This window comes from Numenius arquata, chromosome 8, assembly GCF_964106895.1.
Source record: "Numenius arquata chromosome 8, bNumArq3.hap1.1, whole genome shotgun sequence".
Classification (NCBI taxonomy): domain Eukaryota; kingdom Metazoa; phylum Chordata; class Aves; order Charadriiformes; family Scolopacidae; genus Numenius; species Numenius arquata.
The window spans coordinates 30,700,741-30,721,457 of NC_133583.1; the positions used below are offsets into that span (position 1 = coordinate 30,700,741).

General features: G+C 41.7%; 1 protein-coding gene across 4 annotated transcripts in view; it reads left to right on the plus strand.

Annotated features, from left to right (window-relative positions):
- RABGAP1L (RAB GTPase activating protein 1 like) overlaps positions 1-20,717 on the plus strand; it is a 257,373-nt gene that overhangs the window by 217,387 nt on the left and 19,269 nt on the right. The window contains exon 1 of one of the 4 annotated variants that reach the window (XM_074152250.1): positions 5,111-5,221. The exons of the other annotated variants lie outside the window; for them this stretch is intronic. Coding sequence (XP_074008351.1) covers positions 5,111-5,221 — 111 coding nt within the window. Of the gene's footprint in view, positions 1-5,110; positions 5,222-20,717 lie in introns of those variants that run through there. 4 annotated transcript variants of the gene reach the window in all.

Genomic DNA, 20,717 nt, shown 5'->3' on the forward strand with positions numbered 1-20,717 from the left:
TTCAAGTTAATGTAAAACCTGAAATGAAGTGCAAACTTCACCCAAACCCTTTAAAATTGCAGGCATTAACCTTCTCTTTGAGACACAGAATGAATACACAGAGCAGAACTAATTGAGAATATACTTTTAAAAATACAGGGAGTGACCTCCAACAGGTTGGGGATCTATCGGCTGGCCTGCTCTTCCACCCTCTGTAGTCTTAGAGATGAGGCTAATAAATAGTTGTACTTCTCACAAGCTGTAAAGATCATCTAGGAACTTTGTGGAAGAAACTCCTAATGCAGCAACTGTTGCATGGGAGCGGGATTAGCTTTTTGTGTGGAATACAGCTGATTTGGGGAGGCTGGGAAGGATGGGAGAGGGACGTTTGAGTATTTTCTGCTACGTTCGTTTTAATCCATAACAAAGCACTGAATAAATTTGTAAAGGTTCCTCCTGCTTTTACAGTGACTTTGCTGTTAGTGCTTTCCCGTAAGACTAAAGGAGACCAGGGCAATAGTTCTGCCCTCCTCCATTATTTGTGCTGACAGTAAATAATTCAAGAGGCAGAGCTGGCAATATAAAAAGAAGACTCAGAAGTCCTCAGCTTTTTCCCTACGGTGGGCTACACATTTACATGGAGTGGGGGCACACGCCAGCGTCACCGGTTTGTCAGGAACGCCTCTGCCTCAGCAATTCCAGCCACGCTGACCTCTGCCACCCCTGGGAGAGAAACATTGGCTCTCTCCAGCGGGATGGCTTTGCTGGCTTTAATCTGCGAAAATGAGTTTACAATCTTGCCTGCTTTCAAATCAGGAGAATGTGGTGTAGCTGCAAATTGGGAGGATTTACCCATGTAAGTACATATGCTAAAGCACATCAAGCCCAGATTTTTCCACACATTTGGAGGGTTATTTTAGGAGAAACACAGGTGCATACACCCACTGCTTTGGGGGGGGGGGTAAAAAAGGCCATGTTATTTGACATTTTAAATAACAAAAATAAAACTTGGAGAAGCAATTGCCAAACTATAGATCAGCCTGAGCCTGGCAACTGTTTTTATTGAATGGTGTGGGGCACTCCTGTGAGGAACGGCTTAGCGTTCAGCGCTCACTTGGAATCCAGAAACATGTCTAAAGGTATTTACCTTCTGATCTGTGAAACTGGAACAGAGTTATGAAGAAAATCACAGCCTTCTCGAAAGCTGCACCAGCACAGCAGTAAATGCTTTGCTGCTTACTTCACGGGGATAACCCCCTGTGAGAAGGATAGGCTGCCGTTCCCTGCCTTTCACTCCAGCACGGACGTTTGGCTTGGCTGAGGGTTCGGCACAGCAGGGCGGCTTCCCGAGGGCAGCGAGGATGTCTGCAGGGGCTTTAGGTGGCACTGCAGGTGACTGAGTGTGTGGACGGAGGATCTGGGCTATCTGCTGTTCTTTGTGGGTGAGGAGAGAATGTAACTGTGCCTTGGGATTCACGACGGTCGACTCTTAACCAAGTGTTTTTCACTTCCTGGTTGTGTTTGAAACAGTTCTTACAGGTCATTAATGGATAATGGAATTGTGAAAAGAGTGTGATACTACCGTTATTCCTTCCCATTTGGGGGGAAAAAATCCTGTAAACTTATCTTGAAGGCTGCCAAATGCCATTCCAAGTGCTCTGAAAGGAGTTTCATGTTTCCTTATCTGAAGACTGCTGTGATCTTTCCAGATTCATTAATACATGAAAAGCAAATCGCAGAAAATGCTTTTATGTGTCAGAAACTCGGTGGCAGGAAGGGAGCGCTTAGCAAGAAGCTGCACATACCTCACATACGTAACGCTTTCCCGTCTATCAGAAGATCCTATCCCTGGCAGATAGCAGCAAGACATTCCTGGGGGTGGAGTGAGAGCGAATTTATCTTGGGAGTGAGCAGGATTTTGCTTTGCTAAGCTAGCTGGTTTGCTCAATTCAGGAATTTTCCATTCATCTCTATTATCCAGCAGCATATAAATCCCAACAACTGTAATTAGGGCTACTTACCTTAATTAGTTAACAGTTTTCCGTGGCTCTCCTGTCCTTCTGCTGGCTTTCTTCTGTCATACTGTCTGCTTGGTTGAACCGCTTCTCCAAAAATTCCTGCTTTGGAGGTATGCTTTCAAACCTATGTCATGGAGGGGACTGCGTTCCTGTTCCTTGAGGAAGGCTGCTGCAAGGTAGACGTGGTGCTATACAGAGAAGCGCTGTTCGATCTAAAGAAATATGAAGCTGCACTATGTGGTTTTTATTGTCTTTTGATAGATTATTCATCACTTCAGTGCTCAGAAACCCTGGCTGAGGGGAAGGCTCTGTATCGAAGTGCTGGGAGGAGTGTGTAGTGTGGCCTGAGGAGGTGGTCAAGGGCATCTCTCTGCTTGCCTTTTCCTTTCCAGTTCCTCTGGTGTGACCGTGCCACCACCTGTGTCTGGGGGACATATTTGCTTCAGTCAGTTTAATTCAAAAGATTTATTTTAACTAGCTTGATACTTGTAATTTTGTGTGTTGATTCAGTGTAGCACAGACTGTTAACACAGATGTAAAATGCAGGTTCTTAGGGGTTTGTGGGCAGCTCAGCTCCATTAGCTTGAAACAACAGCTGAAAAACATCCTTTTTAAAGTCAAGATATGCATTAGCTAACATCAAAAATCAGTTGTTACGATTGCTAGTTAGAACATGCCAAAATTGCAAGCACTCTGTTAAGAACAGATATGAGAAGAATTATTTGGCCAATAATACAATAGTAACGTGTAGGTTTAGTGCTGTTAAATCATCGTACCCTCTCTGTTTAAGATGTGGAAAAAAAAAAGGGAATATAGGTTCTGGTCCATAATTCCTTATAAATAGAAATGCCTGTTGGCTAAATCAGGGGAGGGATTCGAGTCGCTGCAGCTGCAGAGTACGTCTGATAATTTGCATTCTCCACCTCCTGCCCTTATTGCAGAATTAAATTGGTCTCTCATTAACATGGGAATGTTTGTTGTTACACCGCCTGCTCTCTCCCCTGCGCCTACATGACTGTTCCGATGTAATGTCAGTCCCTGTTGGGAGCCTCCGAGCGGGTGCCAGGGCGGCGGGAGGGGTTGTGGGAAGGGACTTTTCTTTACCTCTTACAACAGGTGCCTTTGTCAGCACACCTCGGAGGCAGCCAAGGAGGAGCCACTCTTAGCCCTACCCTTTCAACTTTTGCTGCAAGGAAAAAAAACCCACCCCACAAGGCAATGAAAGCGAAGAGGAAGCGGTCACTTAAAGCGCGTCGGAAAACAGTGAGCAGAATTTAGCATAGCAGGTATGGTTTTTGTATGGGTGACAGGGAGAGCAATCTCGTGAGCTGGATATATCTTCAGGATCGGAATCTAAAGTATCTCTGCCGTGGGAATTAATCGGAAGAAATTTCCAAGCCTTCGAAGAAATTTTTTTTAAAATGCACTATAGGTGCATTTCAAGGGAAAAATACCTTTCTTCCTCCTGCAAGGGTTAAGCATGATCAGAATCTGCTTTAGTCTCAGGGATTTAACCTCAAGTGCTGCATTTTTTGTTTGCCATAAGCCTATTAGAACTCTCTCTGTTTCCTAGCAATAACATGTAATTTCCCCCCCTATTTAAGTGAAAGAGACGGGTTTTTAATCCTGTACGCTACAGCTGTTGATCAAGTTTCCTATTCAAATGCAAATAGCACCTGGTGCTATTTAGATACCTGAGTAATCTTTGATAAAGATACTCCAGGAGCACAGGAAAAAGAGAAAAGCAAGGTGGGTCTGACCCTGTTTATTCTGGAAAGCGAGAGTGCAAACACATGCTACCAGCAACCTGAACTGGAAATTTCTACCAGATTTGCAGCATCCAGCACATACTCTTTTTGGAGACAGCTGAAATGATTTCCCTTTTTTGAGCAGGTTTGATGTTTCACCAGGAAGAACAAAAGGCTTCCAGAGAAGATAAAAATGTAGTGGATGAGTCTAAGCAGAAGTGCTGATTTGGTTAGGAGTTTTATCTTGCCTGACTCCTGAAAGGAGCTTCTTTTTAGGACATTTTGTTTGTTTCTTCAAATCACTTACTATTTTCTAGATTTTAGTTTTAAGAATATTAATGTGTTTTTTTCAGAATTTTTTCCTTGTGCTGTTTTTTTCTGTGTTGGATAGATGTTACAGTAAATGAATTGGAAAGTCAGGAGCAATTTAGAAGGCAGCAACGCTATTTAGGACTCAGACAAGAGATACCACGTCACTTCTTGATTAAAAGCAAACCAGTTCCAGATTCAGGTTAAAAACCTTCTCCTGTGGAAACTTTCAATTACATAAATTGGTTTTATTTCACTTGTGGAGGTGCGAGTTTATTCAAGGAAGAGCTAACAGCCTTCACTGCATGACTGTTTTACCCTGTGTTACAAATAGGTAACTGAAGGACTCTTTTTGGAAGGCTGTGACTTGATGCCGTCATCTTCCTGCTGAAATCATAAGGCATCTACATGGGACAAGATGCAATTTGGATCTGCGTAAAAGAGATAGTGAGTGTTTTTCAAGAGTCTAAAGGACAGATTTGAAACTTGTGGAAAATTTCAAGGAATGTCTGAAATAAATTGTTGTGACACCAGTACACCAGTCTTTGTGAATTTACAAATAAGGCAAAAGAGGCAATTCATTGGAAGGTGAGGCTCTGCTAACAAGAATATCAGCTTTCCGTGGGAGAAAACTGGATATAAAGAATAAACAATTGCTACAAAGTTTGAGAAGAACAGAAGCGATTCCAATCCTGCTGTCAAGCACTGACGCATCTTTTCTTGCTTAACGCTCATCTGGTTTGGCTACTGCTTTTCCATCTTCAGCTTCATACTGCAATTAAAGCTACTTCCCCAGCGTTTGCCAAACTTCAGCAAATGCCTTTTGCAAGTTGAGTGATGGGAATGTGAGCAGGTGTTTCATATGTGCTTCCCCTGGCAATAAAAGGCACCCTCCAGAGGAAAACCCATACGGGAGCTGATTTGCTGGGTCATATTTTCTCTCGTGACACTCCTTCCTCATTAGCCTCTTCAGGTGGGTGTGTGCAGCTGACACAGAACTGAGCCAAGGTTCAGCCTTGGATTGTCAACTAACGCTAACGGCAGATTGCCGGCAAAATGATGGAAGAAATCTCCATAATGGTGGCTTATGATGCCCATGTTTTTAGCCAGCTGTACGATGAAGACTTTCTGGCCAATCTGGTGGCAGTCAGCAAACCCAAATCTGTGGTAGGTGTTACTCTTGCTCCTTTGCCAATAATGCTTAGGTTATACTCTTTCCTTCTGCTGAAAGCTATCTATTATTTACTTTCTCTTTTTATTACTTTTTCAGAAATTTGCTTTGGTGCATCAACAAGATTAAAATAACCTTTTACTTCAGTAGAGATAAGATTATTAAAACAATATCTTTCTGGGCTACTAAATCTAGAAGAAGGTGATTTGCTCAGTAATATAATAGTTAAAATAATATTTTTGAAATAATTGAAATAATCATTTCACTGGCAAATGACTGAACTTATCTAACCGTGGAATCAGGACTAAATGATTTAAACACAGTGATGTGTTTTAGCATGTCAGTTAAAGATTTGGGTCAGATGCTCAATGTACACCCAGGGTCTGGGATGTAGGTCATTGTCATCACTGTGTAAATCTGAGAGAGTCTGTCCCTTGCATGGGAATGATGATTTAACACTTTTATATGTTCTTATGAAATAAATATCTGTATAAATATATAAATATCTGTAAAAACTTTTTAGTTAAACATCCACCTCCTTTTTTCATAAGTAGCGTCTATCTTTATGTAAACAACACGTACAGTGTGGGCATCTTCCTCCCTCATGGAGATCCCAGCACTTGTAGGGAACTTGAAGGCACTAGTTTTGACTCTGAAGTCTGGTGCCAGAATTCATCTTCGGTCTCAAATTCTACAGATGAGCCCATGTGTGAGCCACTGCATCTAGGAGCAGTCAAAAGAAGTCTTTGAAAATAAAAATGTGTGTATATGCGTTGAGCAGATACAGTTAAAATTTCAGTCTAAATACAAGTCAGGCTAATTATTTAGCAACCCAATTAAGCATTTGTGTTTGCAGATTTTGGTCTGTATATATGTTTGTATCCAGGCAGGTCATTAAGCTGTGACAAAGGGAAGTGGTCTCAGAAGAGGGAAAATTTGCTTTGTTGCTGCCTTGTGTAAAACCTCTCTATACATATTTCCTGCTTGGGTTTTTCTGCCTGTCCATGCTCAGGAAATCTCGGGTGCATGAACTCCTCTCGCATCTCCTATAGACCTCCGGATCTAAACCAGAGTTCTGCCCAATCTCTTTTATTACCATGCCTTTTTCTATTATCTCTTTTCCATTATTGGAAATATGTCTTTTAGAATGTTTAGCTAATAAATCTGGGAGTCCAGTATACACAAAACTGTACGCTTTAATATGATCTGGTTGGAAACTGGGCTCCAAGTAGGCTTTAACTTAACCAGCATATTAGGAGTTGCATACTTAATCAATGCTGGATATTTTTAAATACATAGCATACCTTAATTCACAGTCCAGCCACAATCTTTTCTCTTTTTTTTTGCCTTAGCTGATTGCTATGGAAGCATTTGTTATTTTGACTGGGAGCCCAGTGTAGTATCTTTCCTTCAGACAGGTGCCTGTGTTGCAATAGGACTAACAGGAGCCAGGTGCCATGGAGAAGGTACCTGCCGGGGGGCTCAGAGAGGCCCTTCTGATGAGTTTCTCAGAGCAAATGATGATGAGAGTGGGGTTTCCTGGATGCTTCCTGTCCTGAACTGCTTGCATGTTCCAGAGCCAGTACTGCAGCTGTTTAAATTAAAACCCTTGTGGTAAGAAAACATTTCATGGATGGCTTGCCCTGTAATTTAAGTCTTTGAAAAGTGCTGCTTAAATGGGCTCGGTGATGGCCTCCTAAGTTTTGTATAGCTTCGGAGGAAAAGTAACGGACATTGTGTTATGGATCTCTAGATTCCTTCAGATCAACCGCGAGTGACTGGAGGAGAGAGTAACTGGTGTTAAGACCACCACCTTACAGCCCCACCTGATTTTTGCCACTCTGAAAATATGATGAAATAGCTTCTTTTTTAAAAAAAAAAATCTCTATGAATTAACTACTTGTCTCCTAGTAAACAGAGATACTTATGTGGAACATAAGTATCTGTGGAACAACCATGGGAGGGAACAGTATCATTGTTACTATTATTTTTAAGATCTGAATGATTGTCTTTAGTGTAAGCACATGTTCTTATCAACTCTTTTCTGTCCTTAATCAGAGTGTTAACATGTTTCAGTGCATTATGTACTAGTAAATAATTTAAGAAATATGTTTTTTGTAGGGTTTACATAGGAAATACTTAACTACTCTTTTAAATGGTTTTGAAGTATATTAACTAAGCAAATAATGGTGCGAACAACCTGAGGACGTTTAAGATGAAGCTCGTTGGGATTATGATAGGATTAGACAGTGTGTGGGAGCCTGCACTGCTAAGGGACAAGACCTGATGACTCAGAAAGTTTCTTTCGGTTCTCTGCTGCTGTGTTTAATCATGGGACAAGCTGCCAATTGGGATAAGTTGGGGCAAATACTGTTGACTCTGTCCTGGTCATTTTACCAGATTGCACAAAGGTATGTACTGTACATAAAGTAATACTCTGCAGAAAGAATTTGCAGAGTTTTTGTTTGTTCTGAGAGTTCATGTTAATAGCACGGGTATTTTTGCAATCTGGGATTCATCTGTTTGTTTGCAAAATCCAGGTTTCATTTATTTTTAAAGGAGTTCCTAGTATGCTGCTCTGGTTGAAGAGACAAATGTAAGAAAAAAAAAAAAAAAAAGGTTCTTTAAAGGCTTTCATCCTGTTCCACAGTTTGGATGCCAGGATGGTATTGTTGTCGTACCAAAACTCTTGCAACTAGTAACTCGTTATAGTTCGTTTGGGTTGTGCAATAGGTCAGGGCGCACAGGAGTCTCTCTTGCACAGAGGGGAGAGCCACGTGTTACAGTGTGAGATGGCAAAGGGTTAATACCGAAACCAAACCAGACCCAGACAATAGCTCTTGTGGGTGGCTTGTGCTTAATGCCAGCCCTGCGTAACCTTCTGACATGTCCAGTGCCACGCACGTAATGAACTTCATGAGGATAACCAGAATTACCTGCTATTCTCCAGGTCCCATCAATGGGAACATCAGTCCGTGGAAAACAAGAATGTTTTCAGTGGAAAGCGTAGCAGTAGTTTTGTAGCCTTGCTTTGTTGCACATAAACACCAGGCAGTTAACCAAGATGTAGATGATCTGAGGTAGGTTTTTGTTAAATGTGCTCCAAAGCAACACTGTACGATAGCAATCCTCCAACATATATTATAATAAAATTAGTCATATTGCAGTGTGACCATGACACACGGTTGTTTTCTTGTGTGGTCTTGCTTTCGAGATTTCAAGTTATTCTGGAACTACTTCACACAGACAGGCAAAGCAGCCTGTAAAAATGGACTTGTGTGTAGTTCGTGCAAGAATTGAGTAGCTTTACTCTAAGAAATTTCAATTCTGAACTTATCTGCAGAAAACTTGGACCTCAAGGGGTTATAAAAATGGTATACTAAGTGGTATAATCCTCTTAATTCAAAGTTGAGGGACATTCTTCTGGAAAGCTTCATTGTATTTTCATTTGCCTGCCTGCCTTGCTGTGTTTAGCGCTCTGTTCAGGGAAATATCAGCCATTTCATAGAAGTAATTCGTGGTTACACACCAGCAGACTCTGCCATGATGATTTCTAGGCTCTCAATTTCCCACTAAAGCCAAACTGAGGAGGTTCAAAGCGAATGGGTGAACTGCAAAGGGGGTAAAAAAGCTGACTGGCCTGGCAGGAGCACAGGTCATAGTGGTCAGTAGGTTGAAGTCTAACTGGCAGTTGGCTAAACATTGTTTTTGAGGGATGATACTGTTTAACATCTTCAGGATGCACCCTGCTTCTCAGATGGAAAAAACTTGGGGTTTTGAGTCATAAAAGCTTGAGGGTGTGTGGTGGACACGCAGGAAGGCAGGTGTGCTGTTCAGAGGAACCTCAGCAGGGGTGAGTTGAAAGGAACCACCTGAGGTTCAGAAAAGGCTAATGCAGAACTCTGGGTTCCTCCTTGGGGGGAGTAACTCCATCATCTGTGCAGACTGGGGACCGATAGTCTGGATAGCATCAATGCAACAAGAGTGCTGGAAGTCATGGTGGCTGACAACATGAGTGAGGAGCGTGCCCCAGCAGTGATGAAGGCTTAGCTGTGCATGAGGCAGCTTAACCGGTAGAAGAGAAAGTGCAGGAGGGATCTAACTGCACTCTCCTGCCACCTAAAAGAATGTCCTAGAGAGGACAGAGCCAAGCTCTTCTCGGAAACATGCAGTAACAGGACAATAAGAAATGGTCACGATTTACAGCAAAGCAAACCGTGGCTCAGCATAAGGGAAAGAAGGCTGTTCTGCCCAGGGAGGCCCTGGCGTCTCCATCCTTGGAGAGACCTTCATGAGCAGCATGCTCTGACTTTGAAGCTCTACCTACCTGAGCAGGAGGTTGGTCTATATGCCCACTGGAGAGCACTTCCAACCTAACTTTTTCTATGAGTCTCTAATTCTGCCTCATGTAGGTAGAGTCTTGCAGTGAGGAGGTGGCAGCATTTGAGCTTCTGAAGACCATCTTTTCCTGGGTGGCATTACCGCTGGCACGCTGCTGCTGTTGCTACTGCCAAAAGAGGAATAAGGGAGTTTGGGTGGCTGCTCTTATGAGAACTAGCTCTTCCCAACAGATATAATCCTCAGCTGCACCTTTCCCTTCCCAATAGAAGAGCAGGATCCCTCCCTCTTGGAGCAGCAAAAATTTTCTTATATATGTGTATAATAAATAAAGTAACAAATTCTATTTGTTAAACAGGTGATCCAGAAAAACAAAAGCTCTAATAGTTCTTGTCTTTCCTTTCCCTTGATTGCTCAAGTCCCTTGTCTTTTGTGATTCCAGGACCCAGCCACTCTTTTAACTGTTTTGATTATTAACTATTTTGTGTGTTCCACTCATACCTGTCATCTTTCCAGTTTCGTTTTTGTTTATAAAAATTCTATCTTCTTATTCTGTTTTAAGGAGTCAGCCCCACAATGTTATTTTCTTTCCCTGAAATTCATCAAGATTTGAAGTTAGTGAAGGAAACTGCTCATATAAAGCTAATTAAATAGATCATCATATCAGACTCTAGTTTTCTTACTAACTTATTTTAGATTTCAGAGTGCATATAATGTATATGAATATTATTTTCGCTGAAATTTTTTTCTCATTAAGACTTGGTTGGCACCTTTGGATGTTAAAGCTAAACACATTAAAATAAAATCTTTTCCTTCCTTGGATTTCCCATGTTTTAAAGTCTTGAAGTTCCAGCATATTTAGGAAAATGGGCACAGCTTCTGCAGTGTGAAACAACCGTACATCCGCTGTCATACACAGATCCCTGTAGGCCAGAGAGGAGGTCGTTTACCTGCGATGAGTAAGATCCTGGTCCCTCCTGCTACAAAAACCAGACTCGATAACGGAGCAGATGCTTGTCTGACAAAACTCACAGGGTGCTTCTTTAACATACACAAATCTAGCCCTAAATGTGGAACTTGTAAATGGTCAAGAATCGTATGTTTTATATTATGGTAATGTGTAGCTGGCATATAATTTTATTTTTACTCAGGCTTATATGACCTTCATCACTCCTTTGTTATTAAATATGAAAATGAATAATTGGTACTAAAATACCTTGGGCTATTTATTTTTATATTGCATCCCGTTTGTTTTCTGCTGTCTTAAACCTTCAATGTGCAGTACATTTTTGCTGGTTTATGTTATTAATGCAGGGTAGAAACTGTCAGAGGTGAAGCCGCAGCCTTTGGTATCAGGGCAGATGACAGTCACGGCCTATGGCAGGCGGGGAGGACACGGGAGTGAACTCTGTCCTGACAAGCCGTCAGCTGCTGCTGGGTTGCACCCAACCCTGGTCTTTGATATTGCATCAGCGCACATCAGTCTAATGGTTTTCCCGTTTCTGTTAAACCCTCTTTGGTGCAATCTGCATCTGATTGTGTCACTGTGTAGCCCGTGTTTGGCATCGAGGTTCAACTGCATGGAAATGAGAGAGGTGGTTCATCCTGCCCACTGATTCACAGAGGTTAAGGCTAGGCAGATCTTCATCTTTTAATTATTTAAGCTTCATCTCTCTCATCCAACTTCATTCCAGTAGCATTTTTTGAAAATTAAAAACCCTATTAAATGCTCTTCTGGAAAAGCATCCAGCTCTCATTTGAGTGTAACAGGAGGTGGGAAAGGTATCATTTTCTCTGGTAATCTGTTCATCTCTTGCTGTTAAAAATGTTTCTGACTTCTCATTTAGATTCATTCTGGTTTCAGCTTCCCCTCTTGGATCTGGCATACACTTTTGTGACAGAGTACAGCCTTCTGTACCATTACTTATTTTATCCCTGTGAAGGTACTTACATGCTGTGACCAACTCGGCTGTCTGTGGTCTCTTGTACAAACTGAGGAGCTTGAGCTCTTAAACCTCCTGCTGCGAGGCATTTACACCCTGCACAAAACAGTTCAGTGGCTCTGCTCCGCATCCTCCTCTTTTTTTTTTCCCCAACTGAATCTCCCAGGACTTAGATGCGGTATTCCAGTATTGGTTTCAGTGATGATCCAGGGTTAAAACTTCCTTAGTCATCTTGCTTTTTCCTGTGCCTGTGCATCCTGGGGCTCCCATTAGACTTTCTGCCGCAGCCTGACTCTGACAACAGTAACGCTGCAAAGGTGGTCTGTTATTTCCTGCCCTTCTCTCTACACCAGTTTGTTCCCGGTCCCACATCACAACGCATGGCCTCCTGAACGGTGCCAGTGCAGCTACTTGTGGGGCTGTGTTATGAATGGTAGTGTTACAATTAAAAATTTTTTAAAAAATTAAATTAGCATATTTTTGAAGGATTCTTTTGGTCAGCTTGCCATCAGGCAGTGAGGCGGGAGGGAGAGGGCTGTGGAGGAAGAGCTAGGGCTTGCCCAGCCAATGGCAGGCTGCTTTCACAGCACGTGCCTCCCATTCCCCCAGCCCCTGTTCTTTCCAGAGAGCAGAAAAGTTTCCAAACTTTTGCAAAAGTCCAAACAGTGCTTTCTTGGGACTGATCCCATCTCTTCATGGGATTCAACCCCAGCTGGAGGCCTACTGGTCCATGCTGCAGTTAAGCCCCGCATACATTTGGTCAGTACAGTGATGTGTTGCATTTGAGTAAGCTGTTTCCGGGAATTGAGATATATCCGTGCAATTTTCTGGTCCTTGTTCTTTATCACTCTTTCTATCCATGCGTCATCTGAAAATTTTATTCATGGGACTGTATTTTTCACTTCCAGTCCACTGATGTAATGTTTGATAGTGCTGGATCCTTTATGAGTCCCAGGAGACACCCTTTAGGATGTCATTAACCCCAAATGAAAAATGTCATTGAATAATGATTCCCTTTGACAGTGGCTTTTTGACCCATTTCCTAAGCTTTTTAATTCATGCTTTATGGCTATTGGATACTCTTCTGGGATTTTGTTGTGTGGTTTGTTTTTTTTTTTTTTTTAAATAAATCTATCGTGGTAGCGAATCCAGTGCTAGAGAAGAATATTACAACTGTGAAGTTACTTTTATCAATCAAACCTGTAGATAAAGAATAAAATGAGACCTACATTTTTAAAATTATGTTGGTGTGGAACCACTTACATTCCTACGCTAGTTATTGGCTGGATCCTTACCAGCTCTGCAGAGTTTTTGTGTGGGTTTCTGGGTTTCAGCAAACCAACCAAAATCATCCAGGTGGTTTGATTTTTGGCTCTTAAATATTGGTAATTCAGGATTTTTTTCTGGTCTAAGTGAATCTCCACTGTGTTCGAGGATTTACTAAAAATGAACATCAGTGGACCAGAGATCTCATCTGCCAGTTCTGTCAGTACTTCTGCTCTGCATGAGAAGCCTGGTTTCCAACAGAGCAGAGCTGTTTTCTGGACAATTATGACTCGTCTGAATTGTAATTATTTTCAAGCTGTAATTATTAATGCAAATAGACATTTTACAAATAAGAACAGAATCTTTGAGATTAAGCATTCAAAAGCAGGACATTTCAGTATTCTGGAGCTTCCTCATTTTCTTCTTAAAAAGAATTCCAGGAAAATTTATGCAAGTTTTTCTGGGCACTCGAGAGACTCTGCTTCTGTTTCTGTCAGTTCAAACCCATTTGAAATAAGTTTCTAGTCATTATTGGTTCATTAGATCTTTAGTTTTAATGACCTTGAATGTGTTGGGTGTCAGCATGAACCTTTGCAATTAAAGAAGAGCAGTTGATGAGTTATTTCGTAAGACCGTATTTCAATGTTTAAATGCAGAAATGGTTATATTAGAATAAAATAGGATTTAACTTATTTCTCTCCGCACAGGTGAGGTAAGATTGCTACAGCAACCTCAAGTCTGTTAAATTCAGTAGTCATCGTAGTAAGATGAGAAAGTGAAGTGAAAATGAAAGACTTGAAGCTCCTAAATTCTAAGCCTTCAGCTTTCTTACCTCACTTGTCGTATCTTGTAGATTGCTGTTAATGTAATACATTACACCTTAGGAGGGCTACATAAAAACCCAAAAGCTTTCCATGTAATCATAGCAAATGCAAAGTACACGTATTTATCAGTGTTTTGTCAGTGTCTCCATGATCAGTACGTTCATCAACCTTGAAAGGAGTGCTAAGACTAGATGAAAAGGCAGTTAATCTCTTTATAGAAGCCTCATTTCTTAATTACTAGAAGATGGAATAGAAAGTTTGTGTAGGTGAGTGTGTTAGTTAAAAATATTCTGTCTTCATTGTCTACAACAATTTTCACTCTTTCTAAACTCAGTTCTGAGAAGAATTTGGCATAAATACACTGCCCAAGTTGGAAAACGTATTTCAGTGTGTTTTGTCTTGTTTGATTTGTGCTTTCATGCACCATTCAATATGCACACTTTATTGCTTCCTTCTAGTTCTGTCAACATGAACTTGGAAGAAAAAATAAATACATTGACTGGAGTGTTGGTTACGCTGGTCGCTGATGTTTTAAAGCTGTAGGCTTGTCCTTTGCGCTAAGGAAAATCCAGATGGTTTGGTTTCAGAGTAGCATCTTAGTTATGCCAAGACAAAGCTCAGTGTAGATACAAAGTGTTGTGGTTTTGCTACAAGGTAGAGTCACCAAAGTAAAAGTTAAGAAATCGTGGTGTGCGTTTGTCCTGTACCTTGAAGATGGCAGAAGCTAAGTGCGTAAGGAAGAAAAAGCACACCGAGAATGCCCAGACTCAGGCTGAACTTCCGTAGCAGGTCAGGCACACTGAATTCTGTTGTCTCAAAACTGAGGATCTCCTCCTTTCCATGGCAAGAGGAATGGGACAGAGCTTGGAAAGAAAATTGGGTTTGGTGCTTCTTTGCAGCTGTTGGTACCAGAGGGTGAAAATAGTGGGAGCTAGATATTGCTGCTAATATTAACTAGCTTCCTTTCCTGCAAAAAGTGTTTTTTTTCCCTTTGTTGGAGCCCTTTCTCTTGTAGGGTGCGCCTTTCAGTGTCAGGAGCAGCTTGGTTTTCCACCTAAAGTTGGCATCTTCTGCCTTCAGCCCCTCCTGCCTGATGCAAACTTCTTGCTTTTGTCAGTGCTTGAGATGCTCTTGGGGTTTTCCCTGCTAGATCATAAAGTAGAAGGTTTTGAGTTCATTGATAATTGATTAGCCTGACAGGGTCTCAGCTGGACATAATGGATGAGTCCAAGTCTCTGTACAGGTGAAGTGGCAAACTCAGCTGGTAGTGCTAGTGGTGGTGGTGGAACCAGAGCTGGGGCAGTGAAACAGCAGAAGGTTTAAAAACCAAAAAGCAGCCTTGTATTTACAGGTTTGTGAATTGGTACATTTGCTTTGTATCTCTTGGGGCTGATGTGCAGTGCTGCTGTGCGTTCCTGTCCCTGGGGATGCTCTCCAGCAGCTGCTGACATGCACTGCATTAATGGCTGACTAGCACTTTTAAACTCTCTGGGCCTGCCCTTCCTCCGGGTACCTGCCAGCTCCATGTCAAGGCGTTTTTGCAGGTACCACAGAGGCTGAAAGGTGCAAATATGGCAAAACCTGAAGCCTTATTTAAAGTTCTTGAGAAAACCTCAGCAGATGAAGGATTACAGAGATAACAGAGCAGGGCCAGGATTAGTTATTGCAGTAAAATGCTTCAGTGAGCGTTTCTTATTTCTTGGAAGTTGGACACTGTCCCACTTGTATTTTCAAAATGCTGATTATTTAATGTGTGGCATTAAAGAACATATTTTTTATTTTAGAGTTTTAGCAGTAGTGTTTATGGAGCTGGGCAAGCAGAAAAAAGGCAAGACTTTTGAGATGGTGTGGTAAAAGTTGCGTTAGTTGCTGAAATATAGATAAAACTATTTCACATAGCAGAAGTGATCGTAGAGTCCTGAATCTAAGTGTATAGTGGTTCAGCTTTAATATAGAAAAGGTATCTATTTTCTGCTAGTGGAGTAACACACTAAAAAGTAATTGCTCTTAGTAACTTGTGGGTTTGAAATATTTGTAAAAGTAATGAAAAGTGTTTTAGCATCAAGCACCTCACCACACATCAGAGAAGCCTGACTGTGAATTTAAACAGACTTACAAATTTAAAGCTTGACAGCATTACAGTTTTCTTCATACTGCTACAAAGAATTGATCATGAATAATATTGACATATAGAATGTGTGTTCAAAGAATACTGTGAGGTTCTTTACTGGTGAATATGGCTTACCTGAGTATGTGATTGAGAGCTGTGATCTAGCATCCATCCTCCTTCTCAGGAAGTATAATTTTTTTTTCATCTTGTGCTGGGCACGGAGTGTGACAGGAGACAAGACGTGGCTTGGTAACTCAGCAGAGTCAGGACAGGCAACTGGTTTCACCAGTCTTGTGGCAGGTTTCAGATGTATTCAGCCAGGGGTTTATTAGCCAAAAGCTGTGGAATCTGTGGACTAAATATGTTCAGTGGGACAGGTTTTACAACCTTGATAATACAATATTTTGAAACTGGTTACTGGGCAGTTGCAAGCCTTGTGCTGGCAATTTTCCCTTATGCATGGTAGTGAGATAGGTCTGTGTTAGTGTCAGCATCGTATAAACAAGGTTGGAAAGAGAACCCTAACACAGCTTAGCTACTTTGTGTAGTTGGGAACAGGTTGTTTCTTTGCTGAGTGATGCAAGAAAATCACTGGGGACTTTTTCCTGAATTTCTGATTCTCTTCTCTCAGGGTTAGTGGTGAAGGCTTCACTTGTCTTTCTGCTTGCCCTTCTCTTCTGTTGCTGTGATGTGCCAAGAATTACAACCTAAGCTCTAAAGTTGTTGTGGGCAGATCTAAATCAGAATGAATGATGTACCTCAAAATGGGAGAGAGCTGAGGGTCTGATTTTCCATAGTCACCGAGGATGTGTATAAAACCTGTAGCACCACATGCTGTGTATCAAAAGGTGTGTGTATGTAAGGCACACAAAGTCACTTGGAACTGTTATGCTATAAGGTACAAACCAAAGAATAAATTCTGCAATGGAAAAACTGCTGCTCTTTATAATAACTGTGTTTTACAGAGCAGGGCCTTGTCCCAGATGGCTGGTCAGTGTCCGTTCCCCCAGTTATCTGATCCTAATCTGTGTCCTCAGGATATATAGCTAGTTTAATTTAGCCTATATAGTCTGTTGCAGCAGAGATCTCATTGTTCAGACATTCTTTAAGTTATGCCAGATAATAAAAATGACCTGTACCCAGATATTTTCCATCTAGAATGTTTCAAATATTGGTATCCTTAACCACGGCATTCCTGTTGACCACAGCCAATTTAAATGCATAATAGGTGCTTGGTGACAAAGTGGATATAGCTGTTTCCTTTCACGGCGTGCATCTCAATGCTAAAGCCCTTATCTGTACGCAAGAGGAAGCACTTTTTGTCTGGGTGAGCTGCTAGACATCAGCTGCGAATATATAAAATAATCAGCCATTTCCAAGCACTGCTTTTAAGCCACTCAGGGTGTCTCTTTTTCACTAAAACAAATAGAGTTGAAGTGGGCAATAAGCCCTCCATATCTCAAAGTGAAAATGAATTTTTGAATGCTGAGAACCAATTTGGTGATGTGGAGATGTGTTTTGAAGAATCTCTGACACAAGGCAGAACGTGCTTTCCTTGAGCGCTTTTTTGAAAAATGCAGATTCCCCTGCAGTCAATATATGTGCTTCTCAAACACAAACACTGTGGTAAGTGCAAAAGTATACGCCAGTGTTTAGAGCTACAGTTCAGGGAATCTGAATTTCGTTCTCTTTTCCTGGGTTGCCACTGGATTGCTGTACAATGAGGCTTATTGACTATCTCTCAGTCTGAGCTTACTCTTTTTAACTTGGTTAACTGTATTGCTAACTGAGCCTAACTAAGCGGATCTCTAAAACAGCAGGGCTATGGAAGAATAATGTGTTATGCCAGGTTCAGCAGGTTTAGATGAATGGAAATACATTGGAGAGATTAAAATCTGACAAAAGGTGTTAGAAATCATCCGGCATCACTGGCTGGGGCCACTGCCATTTTGAATCACAGCAAATTGTGCAGGTACTCTGTAAATTTTGCAACCTGCCTTTCCCATCTTTCTATAAAGTCCTGTGGGTGTCTCAGTTGCAATTGAGATATTTTGATAATGAATGGATGTGGAAGAATTAAATAAAAATAAAAGCTCATGGCAAAGCTGGTTTCCTTTGCCTCCAGCCAGCTTTCAAATTAGATCTGTGTTATCCTGAAGACTGTCTTCAGGAGGTCTTACACCTACAAAGCTGGCAAGGAGGTGACTTGCAGAAGGAAGAAAACCCTCCCCCTGCAAGGAAGGGATACTTAAGTGTGCTGGTGTGGAGCAAGCTGCTTTCCTGATATAAAAAGAGCATTTCTGTCGGTTCTTTTTTTGAAACATGAGGTAGAGAGAGATGCTGTTCTGCAGCAGGCGTTCAGATGGGCATCCGTTAAGCAGACGATCTCTCCAACACAATGTACGTTTCCAAGGAGTTTCAGGGAACATCTCCTTCCTGCCGGCGTAGATGGTAAAACAGCATCTGACCAATATTGGGTGCTTTTATTGTGCTGCATGCAACACGCGAGCTCGAGCGGAATAACAGCACCGTGGACCCACCTTTATCCCCTGCAATGAGAAGTGGGCAGTCAGCCCAAGCACCACAGGCTTTGTGCTGCAAGCTTGCCCAAAGCCAGGCTGCGATGAGGATAATGCTGGAATCAGATTATGTCTGAGAGGCTGCTTCACAAAAACTTTTTTGATCGTGTTGCCCCAACCCCAGGGGTTAGACAATGTTTAATGAGATTGGTGGTGTGTTTTAGAGTGGGGGATGTCTGGGTCCTGAATGGGATGCTGTAGCTGGGTGAATCACTGATGAGGGCTGTTCCACTTGATTTCCAACCTGCGGTGAAACAGCTTGTTATCAGCGAGCCCTTCACTACACGGTGATAAAGGGAGAAATGGGAATTCTTCAAGCTGTGTTGCAGTTTGTGAATTTTCTTTAGGTAGCAGCTGATTTTAATCCCTACATTTTTTCTGCAAATGAATGCTGCAGATTTTCTTCTCTACAGACTACGCAGCACAAACAGAGTTTTGTGAGAAATTTTAATTTGCCCTTTTTCCTCTCAGATTTCATGCTTGTGGCATCTCATTGGAGATACAGTTGTTCAGATTGTATTCCATAATATCTAAATATGAAATCCCACTCACCTCCTTTAAAGTCTAATCCAAGAGACAAGTCTGTTGTGTCAACATGTTGCTGTGGGGTTTGTTCTTTCTTTTTCATCACTGCATCCTCCCAAAAGAAAACTGAATTTCGTATCTACTTCTGAATCCTACTCCCAGTGAAAGACATTGCAAGATACTTCTTTGTGCCTTTTGGCATCTGCATTTTAAGAAAAGGATGATACAGTTACCCATAGCGGTGGCTGCACACACCAGTAGAGCACTGAGTTAGTTTCTTTGTATGTTTTTGTTTTGTTAAAGCCTCAATTTTGCCTAGTAGAGAGTTTAAATAGAGCTATATTATCCTTCCTTGAAACCTGATTTAGTTCTTTTAAATATGAAGTATTAACTAGAACAAATTGATACAACAACTTTGAGAGTGAACTAACAATGCTTGTGATCTGAAATTTGTTGTTGCTAATCTGCTGTCTGAGGTTCTGTTCAAAGTTTACAGCCTTCACATGACAAGCTTTGCAGAACCAAGTGTCATTTTGAAATTAACTTGTTTTTAATATTGTTTTAAATCATAATGTGAAGAAAATCAAATACACACAAGCGTAACTCAGATCTCCTCAAGAGGGGCACACGCAGCAGTGGTTTGTGAGAGCCTCTTGCAGCCGGTACTCCTGGCTGTGTGCAAGGGCTGAGCCGGGCTCCCAGGCGTCACCTGTGCTTGGAAATGGTCCTGCTTTGCAGCACTGGGAAGAGTCTGGTCTTACCATGGGGATTGCAGCCCGAGACGTGCATGATGGATGGGTGGATAAAAGGGAAGCTGGGCTGCAGCCAGTGTCTGTGATTGCTATCGGTGCTTGCCCAAAGCAAGCTCGGGGTCTCCCGCATCAGTCATCAGCACACAGTGTAACCCTGTCTGTGGAGGGATGCGAGTCCCCTGCCTCAATCTTGAAATACCAAGCAAATCCATCGCCAGTGAAACAGAAAGTAAGTCACCTGCTTCAAAAATGGGAAAGTATTGCACATTTTGTTAATTGGCTTTTTTCTTTTTTTTTTTTGTTTGTTTGTTTGTTTGGGGTTTTTTTTGTTGTTGTTTTTTGTTTTCTTTTTGTTTTTCCCTTCCACACTGAGCTGAGAACTAGAGAGGAAAAATTAAGAGTGCAGAGATCACAGAATATTGGTTACATTCTTAGTGTGATGAGACAATATATTTTTGGAGTGTTTATGCAGTGCTAGATAGAGAAAAGAAGTGGGAATCTGGGAAAGTGAGACTGCTCAGTCTAGCACTGTGGCAGTGCTGGAAATTAGAAATAAGGTAATAGGATTTTTCTGTCTGGATCAGCCTCTGGCTGTCTTCAATATGTTCAGGAAATCATTTTACATCTCTCCTTCCATTTCCTTGGCTGTCAAATGAACATAATGATAACTACCTCCTCTGAGTGCTCGTGCTTCATTAGAGCAATAAAACATTTTGGAGGAAGGAGTCATAGATGTGTGATTTATTAGTCCAGCAAGGTCAGGCTGAACTGTCTGTAAACAGCTAAAGAAATTGCAGAATGAGGGAAAGGTCTCCTGGAGCAGTGTGGATGCCGATGCTCGGCATGCTGCCAGTGCGCAGGATTGCCAGAGAAGGTGAAGCGGATCTTTCCAGCACTGTCTGAACAGGGGAGCAGGTAAAAACAAAGTGTTTTTGTTTCTCACCTGCCACGTATCACATTACTGTAGCGAGTCCTTCAAGCGTTCAGTGCACCAGTCTGCTGGTTTTTTTCAGAAAGAGGTTTTGCTTGTTCATTTCTTCTGTGTGGATGTTTTATTAAGATGCTCCGCATGGCTTTTTCCCAACGTGCGACCAGTTGTGACATGATTTTATGCTTGAACACAATAAAATAAAATGAGTCAAGGAGATAAGATAC